Genomic DNA, 20,115 nt, shown 5'->3' with positions numbered 1-20,115 from the left:
TTCTGAACCTCAAGGCTAACGCCTCCTTTTATTAGCTCTTCCCCCAGGAACCCCACTTTTTTTTTTTTTTGCGGTACGCGGGCCTCTCACTGCTGTGGCCTCTCCCGTTGCGGAGCACAGGCTCCGGACGCGCAGGCTCAGCGGCCATGGCTCACGGGCCCAGCCGCTCCGCAGCATGCGGGATCCTCCCAGACCGGGGCACGAACCCATGTATCCTGCATCAGCAGGCGGACTTTCAACCACTGCGCCACCAGGGAAGCCCCCAGGAACCCCATTTTTTAAAGTCTGTTTTCCTACCAAGCAATCTGTGTTTATTAAGTAACTTAATTTCCTAAAAAAAAAAAAATCCTTGTCTGCCAATCACAGGTTTCTGACCAGCAGGAGCTAATAGCCACTGGGACCACTGACTTCATAGGATTCCAACCCAAAGCAAAGCAACCTGGCATTTAACTCCATCCGTGTGGCCTTATAACGGGTTAACGTAGGATTCCTATTAGGATTATTACACTGATCCAAGGAAGACTGCTAGAAACACAGCTAGTCTAGACCAACCCCACCTCGTGCAAAGAAACTAAGCCCCAAAGACATTAAGTCTTGTCTGAGGCCATTAGTCCCAAGGGCCGAGGCCTAGGCAGGCCCAGGTCACAATTAAAACCACCCTCAGTACAGAACTGAGCGTGGGGTTACTCCCCACGCCTGTCACCGCCCTCCCTCCACCCCACCCTCTGTCCCCCAAGCCCCCGGACCCACTACCGGCCACCGGCCAAGCCCCACTGGACAAGAGCATACCTGCTGCCGCTCCACTGGGGTCAGGGTGGGCGAGAGGCCGGCCGGCCTGCCGGCGTCCAGGCTGTTCTTGGTCAGTGCAAGGGGCTGCTCCATGCTGAGGCTGGGGAGGGACGTGTACAGGTGGCTGCCGTGCAGGCTCATAGTGGGGGCCACGGCTCGCTCAATGGGGCTGCGGCTCCGTTCCCGGGGGTCTTTCCGGCAGTCCCCGTTGGCCGTCTTGTTCCTGAAAAAGAGGAGTGAGCGCTCAGACAGGAAGACCTGGCAGCTTCTGGGAGGCAAGGGGGCTGGCGACCGTGGTGAGATGCTCACACTGATCATTTCATCCCTCACTTTGGTGTGGGTAAATATTACACAATCGTCACCCCACTGTCTGAGGCTCTGATCAAATAGCCTACCAGTAACTACTAAGGGGCCAGGATGCTAACCAAGGTGGGTGCTGGGGAGAAGCACCTTCCCAGGGTCCAGAGTCAGCTCCATAGCTCCATCCAGACGAGACGGCAGCCCCCTGCTCGGCAGTCTGGCTGAGCGCTTCTTCAACAAACTCCACTCGCTCGGAGCCCAGAGATCTCACCTGTGTGCTCCAGGCTGGCTTGCTTGGACAAGGATCTGCCTTCAGAAGGATGAAGGTGGTGATGATGCCAAAGTAACCCAATGCCTCCTACCTGCCGGGTCCTGTTCTAAGGTTCCACTGGCCTCAGCTCATTCAGTCTTCCCAACAGCACTGAGAAGGGGACCCGCCCCAGACGGGGGGACAGAGACCCAGTGCAGTCTCGTCACTGGCCGAGACTACCGGCCCGCGAGCCGTGGTGTCTGGCTCACGGTGTGGCGGTCAGGCTGGTGTGGAGCGCGGAGAGCCTGGCGCGCCGGCGGGAGGGCCCTGCCGCAGGGAAGTCCAACCACGGGCAGGTGCCGACTGGGACCCAGAAGAGGCGGTAGCACGGGCCCTGCCTGCAACCTGATGGACCTCGTCTAGGGGCAACGTCACGCGCCGCGTCGTCACGCGCCGCGTCGTCACGCGCCGCGTCGTCACGCGCCGCGTCGTCACGCGCCGCGCCGTCACGCGCCGCGCCGTCACGCGCCGCGCCGTCACGCGCCGTCACGCGCCGCGCCGTCACGCGCCGCGCCGTCACGCGCCGCGCCGTCACGCGCCGCGCCGTCACGCGCCGCGCCGTCACGCGCCGCGCCGTCACGCGCCGCGCCGTCACGCGCCGCGCCGTCACGCGCCGCGCCGTCACGCGCCGCGCCGTCACGCGCCGCGCCGTCACGCGCCGCGCCGTCACGCGCCGCGCCGTCACGCGCCGCGCCGTCACGCGCCGCGTCTCTTTGAGAATGGGGAGAAGGACTCCGCACGGCAGTGCTGGGCCTCGCGGTAGAAGCCCAGGAATTGCAGCCCAGGTCTCAGGCCGGCCCAGGGGTTCTCTGTGCCTCAGGTCTCAGCCCTTAAATCCGCTTTGTTCTCTGCTGCCAAAGCAGTCTTTTTTTCATAACAAAGGAGCAAGTATTTTAACTAAAAATGTGGTCATGACTTCTGGGACAGTGGAGGGATCAATGGACATTAGTGGGACCAAATCAGTTGTAAGCTCAGTTCATCAACTACAGGGCAACGAGCCGCGTAAGGCACAGCATGTAATTTATGGGCGCGTCCCCCCAGCCCCGCACTCTTCTCTGGTCGACTGTACAAAATGACTTAGAAGCAATTAGACAATAAACTTCCAGCCCATGAAGACAATCATGGAAGAGTATGTTCTGGTCACAGTCTAGATGAGATGTTCCATACACACCACATGGATCCTGGCAATTTTCAAAGAATTACAATACCAAAAATAGAAAAAAAAAGAAAAAAAGTACTTAATTCTGAAACCAGCCTGTCCATAATTTCATCTTCCTGTGATGATTCAGATGACATGACAGGCCTTTACGGTGAAGGGCTGCACAGTTGTGACCGCAAACACCGAACGTCCCTGCAGAACGGCACAGAGCGGGGACGTCTGGCTCGATGGGCTCCAGGCCCCTCAAACCCAAAGATAAGCTGGCTTTTCCCTGAACGGGTACTTATTACTGAATATACAGGTGACCAGTGTCTGAAAAGACTACGTTGTCACACAGAGTCATCTCCAGCATCAGGTTTCCATCTAAATTTGAATAAAATTCAGTGTTTGATGAGCTATGTGAATTGCTTCCCTGACACAGTGAGGTTTGTCGTTGTGTCAGGGAACCCCCCCCCCAAAATGAGGTTTCTAGAGGTCACTTCACGAACTCTGCAAACTCAGGGACTGGACGCGTCACTCGGAACGCGCCTCCGTCCAGTTCAGGCCCCACGATATTCAACCAATGTTAACTGAGCCCCTATTTTCTGACGGTTACAGAGAGGAAGACACAGCCCTTCTCATAGGCTCACGACCACGGGCAGGGGGCGACGAGCTGCCCCGTGACCACCACAGCAGCGGGAGGGGCGCAGGCCCGGAGAAGCGGGCAGAAGGCTGGAGAGTGGCCCGGGCGGCGCCGGTGCTCACACCCCACACTCCGCAGCACCGCGACACTGCACAGCGCAGCACGGTGCCCGAGGAGCGGAGGGGACTGTCCCCAGTCAACCCGCAGGGAGCGAACGGGAGAATGGGCCCCTGCAGGCAGGGCGCAGCAGGCATCAAGGACCGGAAAAGACACGGAAACACCCAGAAACCATCTGAAGACCTCGCTGGTTAATTTTAGTAAAATTATACATTACTCAGATTTCCAGCTCATTTTCCCGGTTCCCGGAGCTTGAAGACAGACGTTGTTTTCCTTCCCCCAGTGACTCATACCCCGGGCTCCGCTGCTTCCCGGGGCGTCATGTGCTCCCGGACCCAAACCACACGCTTCCTGCCTGCGAGGGGCCCCGCGGCGCCTCCGTTCTCATTAAAGACGACGTTTGCTCGGGAAAGAGTCCAGAGGGCTCGCGTGGGGGGATGGACACGGAGGGGCAGCCGACGACAGGAGGCTTGCGGTCCACGGCCCCTCCCGGAACCCATCCTCATCCTGGGGAGGGCGTTTCCACAGAGAAAACGGTAAGGGGCTCAAAAGCACAATGGTGTCGGGGAAATGGGTGCCACGTGCTGCCGCTCTGCCCTGAGGCGAGAAGCCAGCCATGTCCCCAGTGTCCAGGGAAAAGTAGCCTCAACTCCAGGCAGTGAAACTGAGGAAAGTGCATCCACTTGCACACTCATCAGCGTGAGGTTTTCCGGCCCTTCAACCAACCGGGGCTCAGAGTTGAAGGAAACCCTCGGGAAGGTCTTACTTGACAATCTCGGGCCTCAACTAAATTCCTTACCTCCTGACATCAATTAACTAAACCAAGGGGAGTCTCAATTCTTAGCACAGGGGAGGGATGTGGGGATGAGGCATTTTACTTAGTGCTTTGGAGGAAATGTTCTGGGGCCCCAGGGGTCCCCATGCTGTAGGCCCCTCGGCCCAGCCCGGCCCCCGTGTCCCCCACGCGGGCCCAGGCTCCCGTAATACAGGAACATCCCTGAGGTGACAGGGTGTCCCGGCCAACGGGATGCAGAACACCCCCGGCAGGAGTGGACTGAAGGTCTGTGGCAACACCCTCTGTGCACGAGGGCGAGGCGTATATGGAGGTTCAAGGAAGGCGGGCGCAGGGCCCACAAGGGTCGCGGCGAAGACCGAGCCCTGCCTCCGACTCACCCAGCTTCCCTGGCCTCGGCATCCCTCACACAAGCGTCTCCGCCCTCTGGGAACCTACAGGATGGCAACAAAGCTTCACCTTCATGGCCCAACACGAATCACAATAAAGTTGTTAAAACATCTTTAATTTTAGAAAGCTTCCTCAGAGAAGATACTTAATGCCATTGAACTGTACGCTTAAAAATGGCTAAAATGGTACACTGTATGCACTACAATTAAAAATAATAATAATTTTAAAAAACTAAAACCAGAAAATGTCTCTCCCCTGCCATTACTTGCTGAGTTGCTGGGTCTGTAACGTGGATCAAGTAGATGGCCCCGTCCCTGTCTCGCAGAAAAGAGGCCCAAGGTGAGGATGATAAACGCTTAGCCTGAGCAGTGGAGGCGGGACGGCAACCAGACACCCAGCCGCTCAGCCATCCTCACTTGCAGGCCCCCGTTATCACCCACCCCTCCAACCCCAGCTTCCAGGAGGCCCTCCCTGACCCCCCAAACTGCAGCACCAGAGGGCACGGTGGGGACCTGCACGTGCGTGAGGGGACAGCCCTGCAAGGCACGGGGCTGAGCACAGAGCGGGTGTTTTAACCACCATTCACTAAGTGAACTATTTTTTTAAGAAATTCATTTATTTTATTTTTGGCTGCACTGGGTCTTCGTCGCTGCGCGCAGGCTTTCTCTAGCTGCGGCGAGCGGGGGCTACTACTCTTCGTTGCGGTGCGCAGGCTTCTCATTGCAGTGGCTTCTCTTGCTGCGGAGCACAGGCTCTAGGTGCGCACAGGCTTCAGTAGTTGTGGCGCACGGGCTCAGTAGTTGTGGCACATGGGCTCTAGAGCGCAGGCTCAGTAATTGTGGCGCACTGGCTTAATTGCTCCGCGGCATGTGGGATCTTCCCAGACCAGGTTTCAAACCCTTGTCCTCTGCATTGGCAGGTGGATTCTTAACCACTGCGCCACCAGGGAAGCCCCTAAGTGAACTATTAAAGTACACATATCATGTGTAAGTCCAGTTAGGATCTGTGGTGAACGAAAGGGAATTAAGGCAATTTCAGAGGAAATTCCCAGCAGGAAAGACTTTTTTTTTCTGAAAAATGCAGAATTTAGGGAGCATTTAAACATCAGCCATAAATAGCTGTGAAATAGCTTCTCCCTTTCACTACCTTCCCCATCGTTTGTTTCCCCTTCCCCTGCTTCTAAGTGTCCCCCAGGTCATCCAAACCTCACACATCACCCCCTTTCTCCTTGTGAGCAGGAGAATTCACTGCTTTCCAACCAGGCGGGGGTGTGTGTGTGTGTGGGTGTGTCCAGGACATCCTGGGTCAGTGTCATCACTCCAAGGTACCAATTTCAGACGGGAAGCGGCGGGGCAAGACAGCGCCGCCAGGGTGTGCGGTGTGGAGGGAAGGCGTTGGCATGCGGAGGGGGTGGGAGGTGAGGCAGAGGTGCCCTCCTGGTACAAAGTGGTGAGCTGTGTGTCATGGGCCGGAAAAAGCTGAGAAATACTGGCATTCAGAGCATCCCAAAGGCACAGAGGGACCGGGGCCTGTCTGCTGCAGTGCCCAGCACGTCCCGCTCGGCAGTGACACGGGGCAGCTGTCTCTGCCTTTGACTGGGGGGAAGACTGTGTCGTATATGACACCTGCCACCGCTTAACATCACTTAATAATCAAGAAAAAAGCCACAGCCCTACCGCATCCAAGGTTCAAGGGAACCCGACCTGAGCATGGAGGACCGTGCAGCTGGCTGGTCAGATCCCTGCTCCATCTTTCCACCCGAGTAACATGCCACCCCCCGCCACTAACTCTCCCCCTTTCTGCTAGTTCACATTTCAAAAACCCACTACCCGGAACTAAGCGACACACTCCTCACTGGCTCTGTCCCATGACATGTGTGACCTGCAGTGCCAGGGAGAAGCACATCCATTGCATCGCTGCCCTCAGAAAGACCTGCCCAGAAAGAGAGAGCATTACGGGCTGGGGAACCCCTCCGAGTCAACTGCTCACCTGGATTATCTTCATTATCACCAACTGCCGTTCCCTGAAGGCACTTATCATTATCACCTTATTAAATGCACCACAAGGCTGCCAAGTCAGCATCAGCATCTCCGGCGTGTAGGTGTGTACACTGAGACCCAGAGAGGTTAAGTAACTTGTCTAAGGTTGCAAAACTAGCCCAGTACAAGGGTTCTATTTATATCTGACTGGCTCCAAAGCCTCTCCTTTTCACCTCCCTGTCTCGAGAGAGGGATGCAGAGAAAACTACAAAGACCCATGGACCCACCACCCAGAACTGACAGATGAAACCGCACCATCCTATTTGCTTCAGATCTTTCCTTCCCTCTTGAAGGCTTAAAGTTGCAGAGCACGGTCCTCCTTCAGGCCCCCCAGGCCCCCGCCCCGTCTTCACCCCTAGACACACCCGCCGGCTTGTATTTGGAGATTGGAGATTCTTCCCACCTGAGCCTTTGTCCTCTGACCACCTGCGAACGTATCTGTAAATCAGAGCAGCACATTTTACTTTCCCATCACCGTATGTACGTAACAGCCGGGCTTTTTCCCCTCACGTGTTTCTGGCCTAGAGATCCGGTTCATTCCTGTTCGTCACCTGCCGTACAGGCTTCCTTCACAGAATCCACCAGTCTGTCCATATACTGCTGCCCCGACAGGCGTTTGGCCATGTCGGGTTTTCCTAGTTATCAACAATCCCACGGTGTTTACATTCCTGCACCTGGGTGCCTCTCAGGTGCATCTCCGGAGGGAAGGCTTCTGGCTGCAGGGCGCCCCGCCTTCAGGGCCAGCGGGTGCTGCCGGAGCCCTTTAGGACCCGGCGTCCACTGCACTCCTCCCACCACTGCGTCCTCAGTCACGTCTGGCACCAGCGCAACTGAGGGCCTCTTCGTACATTTGTTAGCCAGTCCACTTTCTTCCTTCAATCACCTTTTATCACTTATGGGTTGAATTGTGTCCCCTGCCCCCAAAAGAGGCTGAAGACCCAACCCCAGTACCTGTGCTTTTATTTAGAAACAAGGTCTTTGCAGAGAATGACGTTAAGATGAGGGCATTAAGGTGGGCCCTCAGCCAATGACTGGTGTCCTTCTAAAAAGGGGAAATTGGACAAAGTGACAGACATGCACCAAGAAAAGATGACGTGAGATGTGAAGACGTAGGGAGAATGCAATCTATAAGCCAAGGAATGCCCGAGGCCACCGGAAGCTGAGAGAGAGGCCTGGGACAAGCCGTCCTCACAGCGCTCAGAGAAGCAACCCTGCCCTCAGCTCCATCTCAGACTTCAGCCTCCGTAACTGGGAGGAAATACATTTCTCCTGTTGAAGCCACCCAGTCTGTGGCACTTGGTCATGGCAGCCCCAGAAACTAATACAGTTTCCATGGCTTTTACCCCCAATGCTTTTACTTCTTTAGATATTCTCCACATCCACGTTTTTTCTGCTTTATCTGTAATTAATCTCTTCCCCCCCACCACCAATTTTTTTGAAGCTTAGTCTGGACATTTTCAGAGGCCCCTAAGATCCACCGGACCTGAGGTGTCCTTGTCACACATACCTGTCATCACGAGGACATTTAATCAGCACTGAGGTGACAAAGTGTGTGAGGCCAGGCCTGCCGGTGAGAAGCTGGAGGGCCAGCTGCCCCCCGACTGCTCCTCCAAGTGCAATTCAGGAAGCCAGGAAAAGGCATCCGCCCGCCCCTGTGCGGTCCGCACAGGACCGCAGACCCTCATCAGCCAAGCCATCCTCCCAGCCGTCCAGCTCAGGACCACTGCAGGTAGAGAGTGAACGAACCAGCAGACCTTCTCCTCAGTCCTGCACGGATGGGCCCGTCGATAACCAACCCCAAGGCCTGGGCCAGCTGCGTCCAACACCCGCCTTCTCTCCCCAAAGCCCGCGCCAGCCTCGGGGGTGCCCACACCCTTCCCAGGGCAGGAGGAGGGAGACGGAGCCGAGAAGAGGCGCGCCCAGTGCACAGGCCGGCGGGGGCGGGACGGGGGCTCCCATCAGGCCAGCCCTCCCCCTCCTGCCTCAACTGCTGCCCACTGTTCGGTGCTCAAGGGAGGATGACCAGCTCTGGGTAGGGGAGAGGACAGGCGTATCTGAGGAAGGCTTCGGCCGTCCTCACTGGACTCTGGCTCTTTAGATGAGTCAAGGGTCTCCAGTCGCCGCCCTCAAGACCGAGCGGCACTGAGAGAGCACCGCCCACAGCTCCACAGTCTCCAGCCCTGAGTCGCCGTGGCTGCACTGGCCTCCAGGGAGCCAGCCCCAGGGGACCCTCCAGGGGACCAGCCCCAGGGGACGTTTCGTGGCTGCTCCTCCTGCCTTGCTCCGTCCCCCAGATGGTAGGTCTCTCTTCCCTCGGGCACAGTCACTGCGCAGACCCGCGTGGAGACCCAGGGCACCCAGGACACCCAACAGCCGTCACCTGGGCCCATGGCGGCCACTTCCGTAAAGGTTCTAAACAACCGACACGTAAGCCTTAAGACACAAGATATTTTAAAACTTGTAGTTAGAAACCCGTCTGGGGCTTCCCTGGTGGCGCAGTGGTTGAGAATCCGCCTGCAGATGCAGGGGACGCGGGTTCGTGCCCCGATCCGGGAGGATCCCATATGCCGCGGAGCGGCTGGGCCCGTGAGCCATGGCCGCTGAGCCTGCGCATCCGGAGCCTGTGCTCCGCAGCGGGAGAGGCCACAACAGTGAGAGGCCCGCGTACCGCAAAAAAAAATAAATAAATAAAAATAAATAATACAACCACTTTCCTGTTTTTGGCATCGAAGTCCTTGCACCAGGGGAGGGACAGAAACATCATGTCCCTCCTTCTGCACAACAGCTACAGTGTCTGCAACGCACACAAACCGGGGGCAGCTCGTCTGTCCCGCTGCACAGCAGCAGAGGTGTCACTGCGGCACTGCTTGGCTATCCAACCACTTGGGACGGCTGGGTGAGGGAGAGAGGGGTGACGCTAAGAGAGTGGCTTTTTTTTAAAAAATAAATGTATTTATTTATATTTTAATTTTTTTTGGCTGCGTTGGGTCTTCGTTGCGGTGTGTGGACTTCTCATTGCGGTGGCTTCTCTTGTTGCGGAGCACAGGCTCTAGGTGTGTGGGTTTCAGTAGTTGTGGCCCGCGGGCTTGACAGCGCAGGCTCAGTAGTTGTGACGCACGGGCTTAGTTACTCCGCGGCATGTGGGATCTTCCCGGACCAGGGCTCGAACCCGTGTCCCCTGCGTTGGCAGGCGGATTCTTAACCACTGCGCCACCAGGGAAGTCCCAGAGCGGCTTTTAAGTGGACGGTGTCTGCAGGAGCTTTGCTGGGGTCAAGGCGGCAGCTCCCCGCACCAACACACAGCCCTCAGCCCGATTCTAAGATCTCCTGACAAAGCCTTCCTTATGCTAGAAATGCGGAACGTGGAACCAGCTGCTCAGGCAGGAGGAAGACAGGCGCACTCCGCTTCCGAGCCATCCGCCAGCCCGGGACTCAGCAGGGAGACACGGTGGCCCTTCTAGACATGCCTGCATTGAGACCCATGGACCTCCTGCCCTGCTCCCAAGCCCCCACGAGTCAGCGTGGAGAACAGTGCCGGACACACAGTATCTAATTCATGAATGAATCAACCAAAAAGCAAACGGATTCTTAGGAAAAAGCAGCACCAACGGGTCTGAATAAGACAGGAACCCATGAGGCTCCAGGGCAGCATCGGGCCCAAGGGTCACTGGAGAAGCAATCCCAGCCCCCGCAAGGCCACCAGGAAGGGGTGGTCTGCAAACACCTCCAGGGTCATTTCTGCTCCCTTCTTCTGGGTGGGGGCCGGCCCGCTTTCTGATTCCATTCAAGTTCTTCGGAAGGCTCACTCTTAGCTTTTGCTCCACATTCTGTGACAAATCGCTGGAAGGCATTACACACTGTTTAGGGAAGAGAGTGGACGCTTTGTCCTACTCAGAGGAAGAGAGCTTCGTGCTGGGACGGCTGTGAACCCCAGAGAGGGGTGCGAACAGCAGCGTGCTCACATGACGCCCTGCGGCTGCTTCTCACACCCTTCCCAATGACCCTCATACCATCCTAACACCTTACCATCCCGTCATCCACCTCCACGCACTCTCCAAAGTAACATCCATCTTTAAGTGTGGTACCCAGAACTATGTATAATACTCCAGAGGAAATCTAAAGAACAGAGCACACAAGAAAAGATAACTCCCTTCAATTTACGTAGCACATTTTAAACCAAAAGTCAGTGCAGAAGGTCTAGTAAGAACCAAGGTCAACAGAATAGAGTATCGAAATCAGGATGACTGTGAGACCTGTAGTCAACTGGGACTCCACCCGGAACAGCACGACCCAAGACACAACAGTTCTGCCAGCAGCCGGGTCCCACAGTAACGTGTAGTCTCCTAAAATCCTCCTAATTCAGCTATACTTGTGACCCCGTATTGGCCAGAGAGAGAGATAAATGAGTTACTGCACACGTCTGCATCACAGGCGAATGCCTGTCATGCCGCACATTTCCTCCCTGTGCTCTTTGGTTTGCTGCAATTCCCTCCTGCCCTTCACATACCCACACAGTCGCCTTCCTACACCTGAATGCAAGTACCTTCCCAGCGTCCAGCCCCGATGGTGGCAGTGACCAGTTCCAAATTATTCTGTGGACTTCTTTATTTTTTTAATTTTATCGCAGTATAGTTGATTTACAATGTTGTGTTAGTTTCACGTATACGGCAAAGTGATTCAGTTAAACATATATATAGGTTATCGCAGAATATTGAGTAGCATTCCCTGTGCGGTACAGTAGGTCCTTGTTGGTTACCTATCTTATATATATTAGTCTGTGTGTGTTCATCCTAAGCTCCTAATTTATCCCTCCCCCCCACCCATGTTTCCCCTTTGGTAACCATAAGTTTGTTTTTGATATCTGTAAGTCTGTTTCTGTTTTGTAAATAAGTTCATTGGTATCAATTTTTTAAAAATTAGATTCCACATATGAGTGATATCATATATTTGTCTTTCTCTGACTTACTTCACTTAGTATGATCATCTCTAGGTCCATCCATGTTGCTGCAGATGGCATTATTTCGTTCTTTTTATGGCTGAGTAATATTCCATTGTACACATCTCCTTTATCCATTCATCTGTTGATGGATATTTTGGTTGCTTCCATATCTTGGTGATTGTAAACAGTGCTGCAATCAACGTTGGGGTGCATGTGTCTTTTTGAATTATGGTTTTCTCCAGCTACATGCCCAGGAGTGGGATTGCTGGATCATAGGGTAGTTCTATTTTTAGTTTTTTAAGGAATCTCCATCTTGTTTTCCACAGTGGCTGTTACCAAATTACATTCCCACCAACAGTGTAGGAGGGTTCCCTTTTCTCCACACCCTCTCCAGCATTCGGTTTTAGACTTTTTGATGACGGCCATTCTGAATGATGCGAGGTGATACCTCACTATAGTTTTGATTTGCATTTCTCTGATAATTAGTGATGTTGAGCATCTTTTCATGTGCTTTTTCGCCATCTATCTGTATGTCTTCTTTGGAGAAATGTCTATTTAGATCTTCTGCCCATTTTTTGATTGGGTTGTTTTGGTTTTTTTTGATACAGAGCTGCATGAGCTGTTTGCATATTTTGGAGCCGTGGACTTCTTGACAATAGAGGATAAGCTCTAATTCAACATATTCATTCTACACTAAACAAAAATTAGAAAGACAGTTTTTCTTTTAAAACCACCCACCTACCCTGACTGACATCAGAAACTTTGCAGGCAAAATTAAATTACTTATTGAATTAAATTACTATAAAACTATACTAAAAAGTTTGAGAATTTAAGTATTGAGTATATAAAGTGATTAAATATTCATTTAATAGAGATACTGAGGCATCTACCAAATATTCTTTAAAATAGTTACTACAGTTACTATTAAATTATTAGTTATTATGATTATTAGTAATAAAATTATCATTATTACAGGGCCTTCAGGACCTTGCATCTGAGAGCACATTATGTACGGCATTAATTCCCTCTGAGCATCTGTGTGGTCTGGGTTGAACTCCATCTTTTCGAAAACTAGAGGAAGAGGTTAGCTAAGCCATTGTTTCTCTTTACTTAGATTACAGGGTAAGAACATGATCTGAATTTCTTAAAGGTTATTTCGAGGACTCTCCGGTGCTTAGAAAGGCTACTAATGTATTGGCAACTGATAGGCAAATTACCAACCAATCTCTGTTCTTGAAGCAAAGTTCCCAAGGGATCTAAAAAAGCCAATACTGATGGCTTACTTCATTTTCCAAGTTACAAAAATGCATTTCTTAACAAATCTTCTTATTTTCAAACTCTTCAGAGAATTCAGAACTGACTTTCCCTATAGTGTCTGCTTAGTTTTACTGTAGCGTCACTAACATCTGGCTATTAAAATCATATTGAATCCCAAACCTGGGACCTGGAAAAGGAACCCAGGGGAACCTCATGACTGTTCAACACTGAAATGGCATCTCCCCCGCAAACTCCTGAGTGGATGATTCTAAAAATGTCTTCGGGGAATCCAGGACTGCCACCCCCAAATACCTCAAGGGATGCACCCCTTTCCTTTTCACAAGGACCTCCCACACCAAATGGCAACGGTGACTCCCAACCACCCTTTAAATTAAAATGACCACGCCCCAGAGTCCTCACATTGCCACTCCCCACCATGAGGCCCCAAATGTCACATCCTGAGAGCTGAACGTCTGTCCTTCAAGTTCTTACCCCCTCTTGACACACCGTTCATCCCAGCCGAGCACGGAATACAAAGGCTGAACACATAATAGATTCGTTATTGTTTATTCAATTGAACCAAAGTTAATCATTAGTCTTTGGAAGGTTTTTAAATCTTTTTTAAAAACTCTGGCAAAATACACATAAAATTTACCATTTTAGTCATTTGAAAATATGCAGCTCAGAGGCATTAAACACATTCACACTGTCATGCAGCCATCTCCACAACCCATTATCAAGAAATTTTTCATCTTTCCGAAGTGAAACTCTGTACCCATTAAATATGAACTCCCCGTTCTCCCTCCCTCATCACCTGGCAACCACATTCTCTTCACTGCTTCTACGAATGTGACACTCACTCAAGAAGAATCACACACTCTTTGTGCTTTTGTGACTGGCGCATTTCACTTTGCATAACGTCTTCAAGGTTCATCCACACGGTGGCAGGTGCCAGAACCGCGCGTTCCTTTTTTAAGGCTGAATAATATTCCATGGTGTGGATCTATTCATTCCTTGACGGGCACTGGGTTGCTCCCACCTTCCAGCTGCCATGAATCATGCTGCTGTGAACACGGGCAGGTGTACAGATACCGGTTTCAGGTCCCTGCCTTCACTTCTTGTGGGTCTATACTCATGTGTGGACTTGCTGGATCAGATGGTAATTCTGTGTTTAATTCTCAGTCCTTAGGCGTTCTGACAAATCATTGGTAGTCAATGGCCCTCTCTACTAGAGAAAAATGATAGGTTTCCAAAAGGACAGGTCTGGCTCACAACAACACAAACGCAAGTCTCTGTAAACACAGTCCAAGTGGTTCATGAGAGAAATGCTGAAGAATAATGTAAGCGTTTGACGTAAAAAGGTAAATAAACAAACACCACCCAACACCAGCTCACCCAACCCTGCAGCTCCAGGCACACACTGGGGGACTGCAGTCAGGGGTGTGGTCAGCGCCGGGGAGCATTTGGAGACTCACAGGCTACACATTTGCGGTTCTCATTTCTCACTATGGGCCTTTAAAAATGACTTCAAGCCGTCTAAGGATGGCTAGTGTGAAGAACAGTAATAGCTACCATTTGTGTGACATCAGCGTACAGTTCTACAGTGTCCCGCACACATGTCATTGTTAACAGATCTGCCTCAATCTGCAGCCCCTCCTCGCTGCCCCGCAAGTGTGTTCCTCAAATGGCCTGCCCTGCGGACAGGTGAGGGCGCCTGGGCACCGGCTCCCAGGCCGGCGACCTCTCAGTCTGCATCTGAACCTCAGCTTCCTGTCAGGGCCAGGAGGGAGGAGGCTGCTCGCCGAGTTACGTGGCAAGTTCCCGAGAGATGGGACAAGAGCCCCATGTCCTGAGGCCTGTGGAGGGGCCTCCTCTCCAGTGGGTCCTGTGCCCTAAAGCAACTCACAGAGGAGGGCCTCCAGCACCCTCTCCACGGAGGGCAGTGGTCACATGGCTGAGGTCGGAACCTCCAGACTTCAATTGTGCCCAAGTGCTTTTATTTGCCTTGTCATTTTCTTTAAGAATCAATGTTCAACGTAAAACATACCCCCTTCTGGAGGCGATCCTGGCGGCTGAACTGAGTGGGAAGAAAAAGCACCCTGTCCTCCCCGAAGCTGCAGCCTCTCCAACTATGCATCACTGTCTGCAGTGGGTCAAGTGATGGCCCGGCCCGGCAGCAGCAGGTCAGCGGTCACCTGGAACCTGGCCGCTTCCACCCCCTTAAGGCAACAATTACCCATTTGCGTTAACCCCTGGGCTCACAGCGGCGGGGCTGCGGCCCCTTTAAGAGCCCTCTCTCTCCAGGCCCCTCTCAGAAGAAACCGGATACGACGGGGATCTGATTGGGACAAGGGGCCGCCTGGTGAGGGAAGAGAGATGAGCAGGAAAGTCACTGCTGCCCTTCTGAGCACAGGCAGTTGCCGCCTCTCCCAGCCTTGCTGCCGCAGAGTTTAAATTAATTACAGCTGAAAATACAGGGTTGCCATCTGGTTTGCAAAAGCAAGGATAAGGGAATAAAATGAAAGGGTTTTTGGTACTAACCTCACTTTAATCATTGCCAAAGAGCATGAAGACAGCCCAGCGTCCTCCCACAAGAAAGCCTTGGGCCTCCCAAACTTGGCAGGCGGTCCAGGCGCAAAACTGGATGGGCGGGAGGCTCGTCAGAATAAAAGTCCCCGCCGGGGGAGGCGGCAAGGTGAGGGCCGCCGCCCGCGCGCGAGGGCCAGGCTCGGGGCCCGGGCCGGGCCGAGGTTCGTTCACAGAGGCTTTCCTGCCAGAAGGCGACACGCATCGTTACGGTCCCAGTCCGTGAGAAAAGGGATCCGCTGTCAGGAGGACAGCATGCCATTTCCTCTTTCTTTGTCTCCCCGTCTGCCAGAACATCAGGCTTTTATAAAACTCTCTAAAACGAGGCCCAGCAGAACCCAGAGAGGCCGGCGGGCTGCTGGTGGGGGGGGGCGAGGAGGAGCAGCGCCGCCCCGCACGGTCCCCCGCCCCTGCCCCCGCGCCCCCCAGGGCAGGAGGGTCGAAATGCCCCAGGTTCCCTCGTGCCTGGTAGGGAGCGACTTCCTCCTGCTTTCCTCCCGTCGGCAGAAGCCTGGCTGAGAGGCTCCGCTCTGCGGGGGCTCAGGCCGCAGAGAGCTGGGGACAGTAAAGGTGCCACCGCGGTCCCGGGTCTGTCTCCGCAGGCCTGGGTTGGGTGCAAAAGATGCCACGTCTGCAGCTTTCTCACCCCGCCCAGCATCAAGGAGTCCTCAGGAGCCAGCCTCAGTCCCATTTCTGGCCAGTTCGAACTTTCCCCTGCCCGCTACCTGAGTTCTTTTCGACCCAGGTGAGTTTTACAGACAAAACCTAGATGTACTGGGTCCAGCTGCTTTCAGAAAGTACTAGCCGCGGCGACACAGTGGTGTTTAGGGGAATAACTTCCGAGCAACCGGTTACAGTCTCTTATAAACCAGAGATCAGAACAGTAACAGAGAAGATAAAAGTTGATGATGAAGACGGCATTACTGTTCTGGGGGAAATCACATCTTCAACCCCAAAATGATGCGAAAGTTGTCTCCCAGATCCTGCCCTGACCGAATCATTGTCTATAGCAACGGTGTCCATAACATTCAAACTCTCAGGAGTGTAACTTTCAAGTAAATGGTACATCTATCAAACCACAGGAAACATCTGGTAAAATGGTTAAATAAAACCAGAATTGAAACGTTTGATTTCAGAGCTTGCTGATGGGACCCAACAAGAGACCATTAAAATAAACACCCAAAGCCCTCTGTTCACTCAGGATGCTCAGTGCAACGGTGGAAAATGTCCTAGAACGGGGAGGGGAGAACAAACAGACAATCCAGAAACGCTGGCGGGGGTGGGGGGTGGCAGGGCCCCTGTTCCTGGGGCTCTGCCCTGCACATCGCCGCCCCCAAAACTTCCTCAGGCCCGGGAGGGCTCCTCCACGCCCACCCTCATCCCCCCACCCAATGTCGCCAGAGAAGCAGGCACCCGGGAAGTGCCAGATAAGTGGACGAATGAAGCAACGGACACACAATATACATCTCTTCATTGCATAACTAACATGTATTAAGCACATACAATTATCCCACCGTCAACACACACAGCCTAGACATGTGTCCCAAGGTACTAGGCAGCACATTTCGCTCCTTTCTAGTACACTTTAGAAGCCTTTTCCATTAAAGAAAAGGTTTAATGATTCGACCACTTCCAAATTTAAAAAAAATCTGTATTTCAAAAACACAGTAAAGTTGAAAAGCAAATAACAAATTAGGAAAGTGGTTATTTTCCTAACTCATCTGATGGAGGGTCCTTAATAAGCAGAGTTATAACACAGCAATAGAAAGAAGATGAATGCCCTAAATTTTTTTAAAAAGAAGATATAAGCAGTCACAAAAGAAGAAATCCAAATGGTCAATGAAAATATGAAAAGATCATTCAAGTTTCCTAGTATCAGAAAGAAAAAAAAAAAGACAAGTTACCACAATGATTCTCCTATGAAACCTGCAAAAATTAAATACACATTAACAGTCACCTTTGTGATGCTGTGGGTGACAGGCACATGCATAGAGTTGCCAGTGGAATGTCAGTGAGCTAACCTACTAGAGACGAGCTGGCAGGATGCACGGAAGCAGAAATGGGTGCTGTCCGACCCAGAAATTCTACTTCTAGAAACGGGGAATACGAGATGTGAACAAGAAAGGATGTACAGCGACGGCCCCAGAAGTATCACAAATAATAGCGAAACATTGTAAACAGCCCCAGTATCTGTATTTGTTAACAAGTTCTTTTGGTCACAAGCAACATTAAACAAGGCCTGCTAGCTTAGGCTAAGTGGGGGAATTTACTGGAAGGATACTCTACTACATTTCTTGGAAATGAAAGAAGAGTCAAACAACTAATGCTCAAAAAAGAAAAAATAAGGCGTTCTGGGATCTGGGCAACAGGAGGAGGAAGGCACCCCCTGCCCCCAGCCCTGCACCGGGCAAGATGCCCGCCTGGGAGACCCTGCCGCCCACCCAGCCCACCATGCGCTCCAAGTTCGGGTGAGAAACCCCACAGCCACCGTCGAGGCCTCCATCACGGCACCCCCAAGGAGTTAACATCGAGTCTCAGAAATTCTGAGGTCGGTTTTATTAGACATCAAATTCACTACTGAAAATTAGAAGAACCCTCCCTCCACTCCCCCAAATGCTACCAGTTTTCACAGTCAAGAGACTTCACCTGAGCTTCGAATCAATTATATCTAAGAAACCGGGGGTCTCACAGGAAATCGGTCTATTAGAGTTTTGCAGGTTTAGGGAGGAGGAGAATAGGGCAACGCCCCACCTTTGCCGCGAATGAGGGAAGGTGCCGGGTTGTTGCTTTTTTTTTTTTTTTTTTTTTTTTTTTGTAAGTAAAACCCCTGGGATTGTTGGCTAGAAACAGAAATGAGCCTTTGGGGCTGTGATAAAAATATATGAAAAGCTGATGAGTTATCTCGGAGCAGGCGGAGACATTTACATCTGTTCCTTACAGCTCAGCCACGTCCTGTTCCAATCGCTCCGACTCCTCCTTCAACCTGACTTCTCTCCCTCTGCCTTGTCCATTTCTGAACTCACCCTTCCCCCCACGTAACAACCACAGGCACATCCTGAATACGTGCTTTATTTATCACGTACAACAACGTCATCCCTCCCAGTGTGGACAGACAGGCCCCTGCTGTCGGTCTGGCTGGTTCCAAAGGGCGACTTTCCCAAGGAGTGACATCAGGGCTGCCCCTGCCCAGGACCCCGCCTCCCTCGTCCCCCAACGCCACCACCATCCACCCTGCAGCATGGGGAAAGCTGTCCTAGATCAAAGAGCACTTGGAGGCACAACAACAAAATGCAATGTGTGGCTCCTAACTGCGCCCTGAATGTAAAGGAAAACATCCCTAGAGAGCATTCTCGAATGTGAACACATGTACTACGTTAGATCGCATCACTGTCTACGACGCGTACAAAAGAGAAAGCAAATGTGGCAGAATATTCACAACTAGTAAAGCCAGTGAACGATATGTGGGTGCTCATGGTACCAGTTTAATGTTTCTGTAGATCTGAACTTTTTCCAAAATGACATGCTGGGGAGGATGGCAGGTCAGACACTCACCAAATTTGGTGGCATGTTTAGAAAGATCAAAGTTAAAGTACAGGCAACCAGGGAGGCTGGGAACCCTGACACGGGGTGTGAAGAGGAACCTGGGAGATGGCGAGGGCCACACCGCACACATTAAGACGCCCTTGGCCATGAAAATGCTGGTTTCAAATATTAGCCTCACAGTGGAAGTTCCAAAGCAGGTGAACAACCCAGACTGCCCACCGTGAGTTGGGGAGGATCGCTTCTCACACCATGTGGAGCTTGCTCAAAGGCGTATAATGGCGGGGATTCGGATAACTTCTTTTAAACATAATCATGGTAAAGGAGGCTTTTGACAATTGATAGTCCAAGAGGGCCATCTACTGAGAATAATTCTGGGAAAGGGAGTTTAGGAGAGGTCACCAAAGTGCCTGAAGGTCACCCTACATAACCTGGATTTTTTTTTTTTTTTTTTTTGCGGTACGCGGGCCTCTCACCGTTGCGGCCTCTCCGGCCGCGGAGCACAGGCTCCGGACGTGCAGGCTCAGCGGCCATGGCTCACGGGCCCAACTGCTCCACGGCACGCGGGATCCTCCTGGACCGGGGCACGAACCCGCGTCCCCTGCATCGGCAGGCAGACTCCCAACCACTGCGCCACCAGGGAAGCCCCATAACCTGGATTTTATCTTACTGTCAAAAATGAGCCAGAGCCATTGCCCATCAGTGAATGTTGCCTTGCCCTCCACGGAGGCTCTCAAGAAATACATGCCAATCACAGAGCCACAGAGCATCAGCACCATGCACCCGTGTTACACGGTCAGAACACAGAGCCTCTGCGCTGCGGTCACTTGACATAACTTGCCCTAGAGCTAGCACCCAAAGTGGTCACACACAAATAAAATACACACCACAGCTCTACTATGAGATGGTTGAAAAACGCTTTGGCTTTGAGAACTTTTTAGGTAGATTTAAAGAACTCCAGAAGTAATAAACACCTGAGCAGAGATCTGCTGGCTTTTCTAGCATGGCCAGAACTATTGTTTACACCCACAAGTGTCTGGCCATCCCTCTGACCTGCGAGATGCACCCACCTGAACTGGATTTCTCATTTCTATACACCTTACCTGGTGCTCACACTGGGATCAGAGCAAGATGCACAGGAAGAAATATAAACAGAGGGAGGAGCGGGGGAAAATTCATTCCTACAATAAACTCTGAAGGCTTATTACTCAGGGTCAGCACTGGGATAAGAGCATCTGATCCAAAGCCAGCATCTCAGGCAGAGCCAGTGATTC

The 20,115-nt window shown here is 52.3% G+C and overlaps 1 protein-coding gene across 3 annotated transcripts in view; it reads right to left on the bottom strand.

Moving 5' to 3' along the window:
- Positions 1–20,115, bottom strand: part of VGLL4 (vestigial like family member 4) — a 155,100-nt gene that overhangs the window by 5,859 nt on the left and 129,126 nt on the right. For 2 of the 3 annotated variants that reach the window (XM_082638760.1, XM_082638759.1), the window contains one exon: positions 790–1,012. In XM_082638760.1, coding sequence (XP_082494886.1) covers positions 790–1,012 — 223 coding nt within the window. Of the gene's footprint in view, positions 1–789; positions 1,013–15,256; positions 15,356–20,115 lie in introns of all 3 variants that reach the window. The other variant, XM_082638761.1, reaches the window with a different exon arrangement.

This window comes from Mesoplodon mirus (assembly GCF_964341445.2).
Source record: "Mesoplodon mirus genome assembly, chromosome: 12".
NCBI classification, from domain to species: Eukaryota; Metazoa; Chordata; class Mammalia; order Artiodactyla; family Ziphiidae; genus Mesoplodon; species Mesoplodon mirus.
Note: the sequence above shows the minus strand (reverse complement) of the source record. Positions and strands in the feature narration are given on the sequence as shown.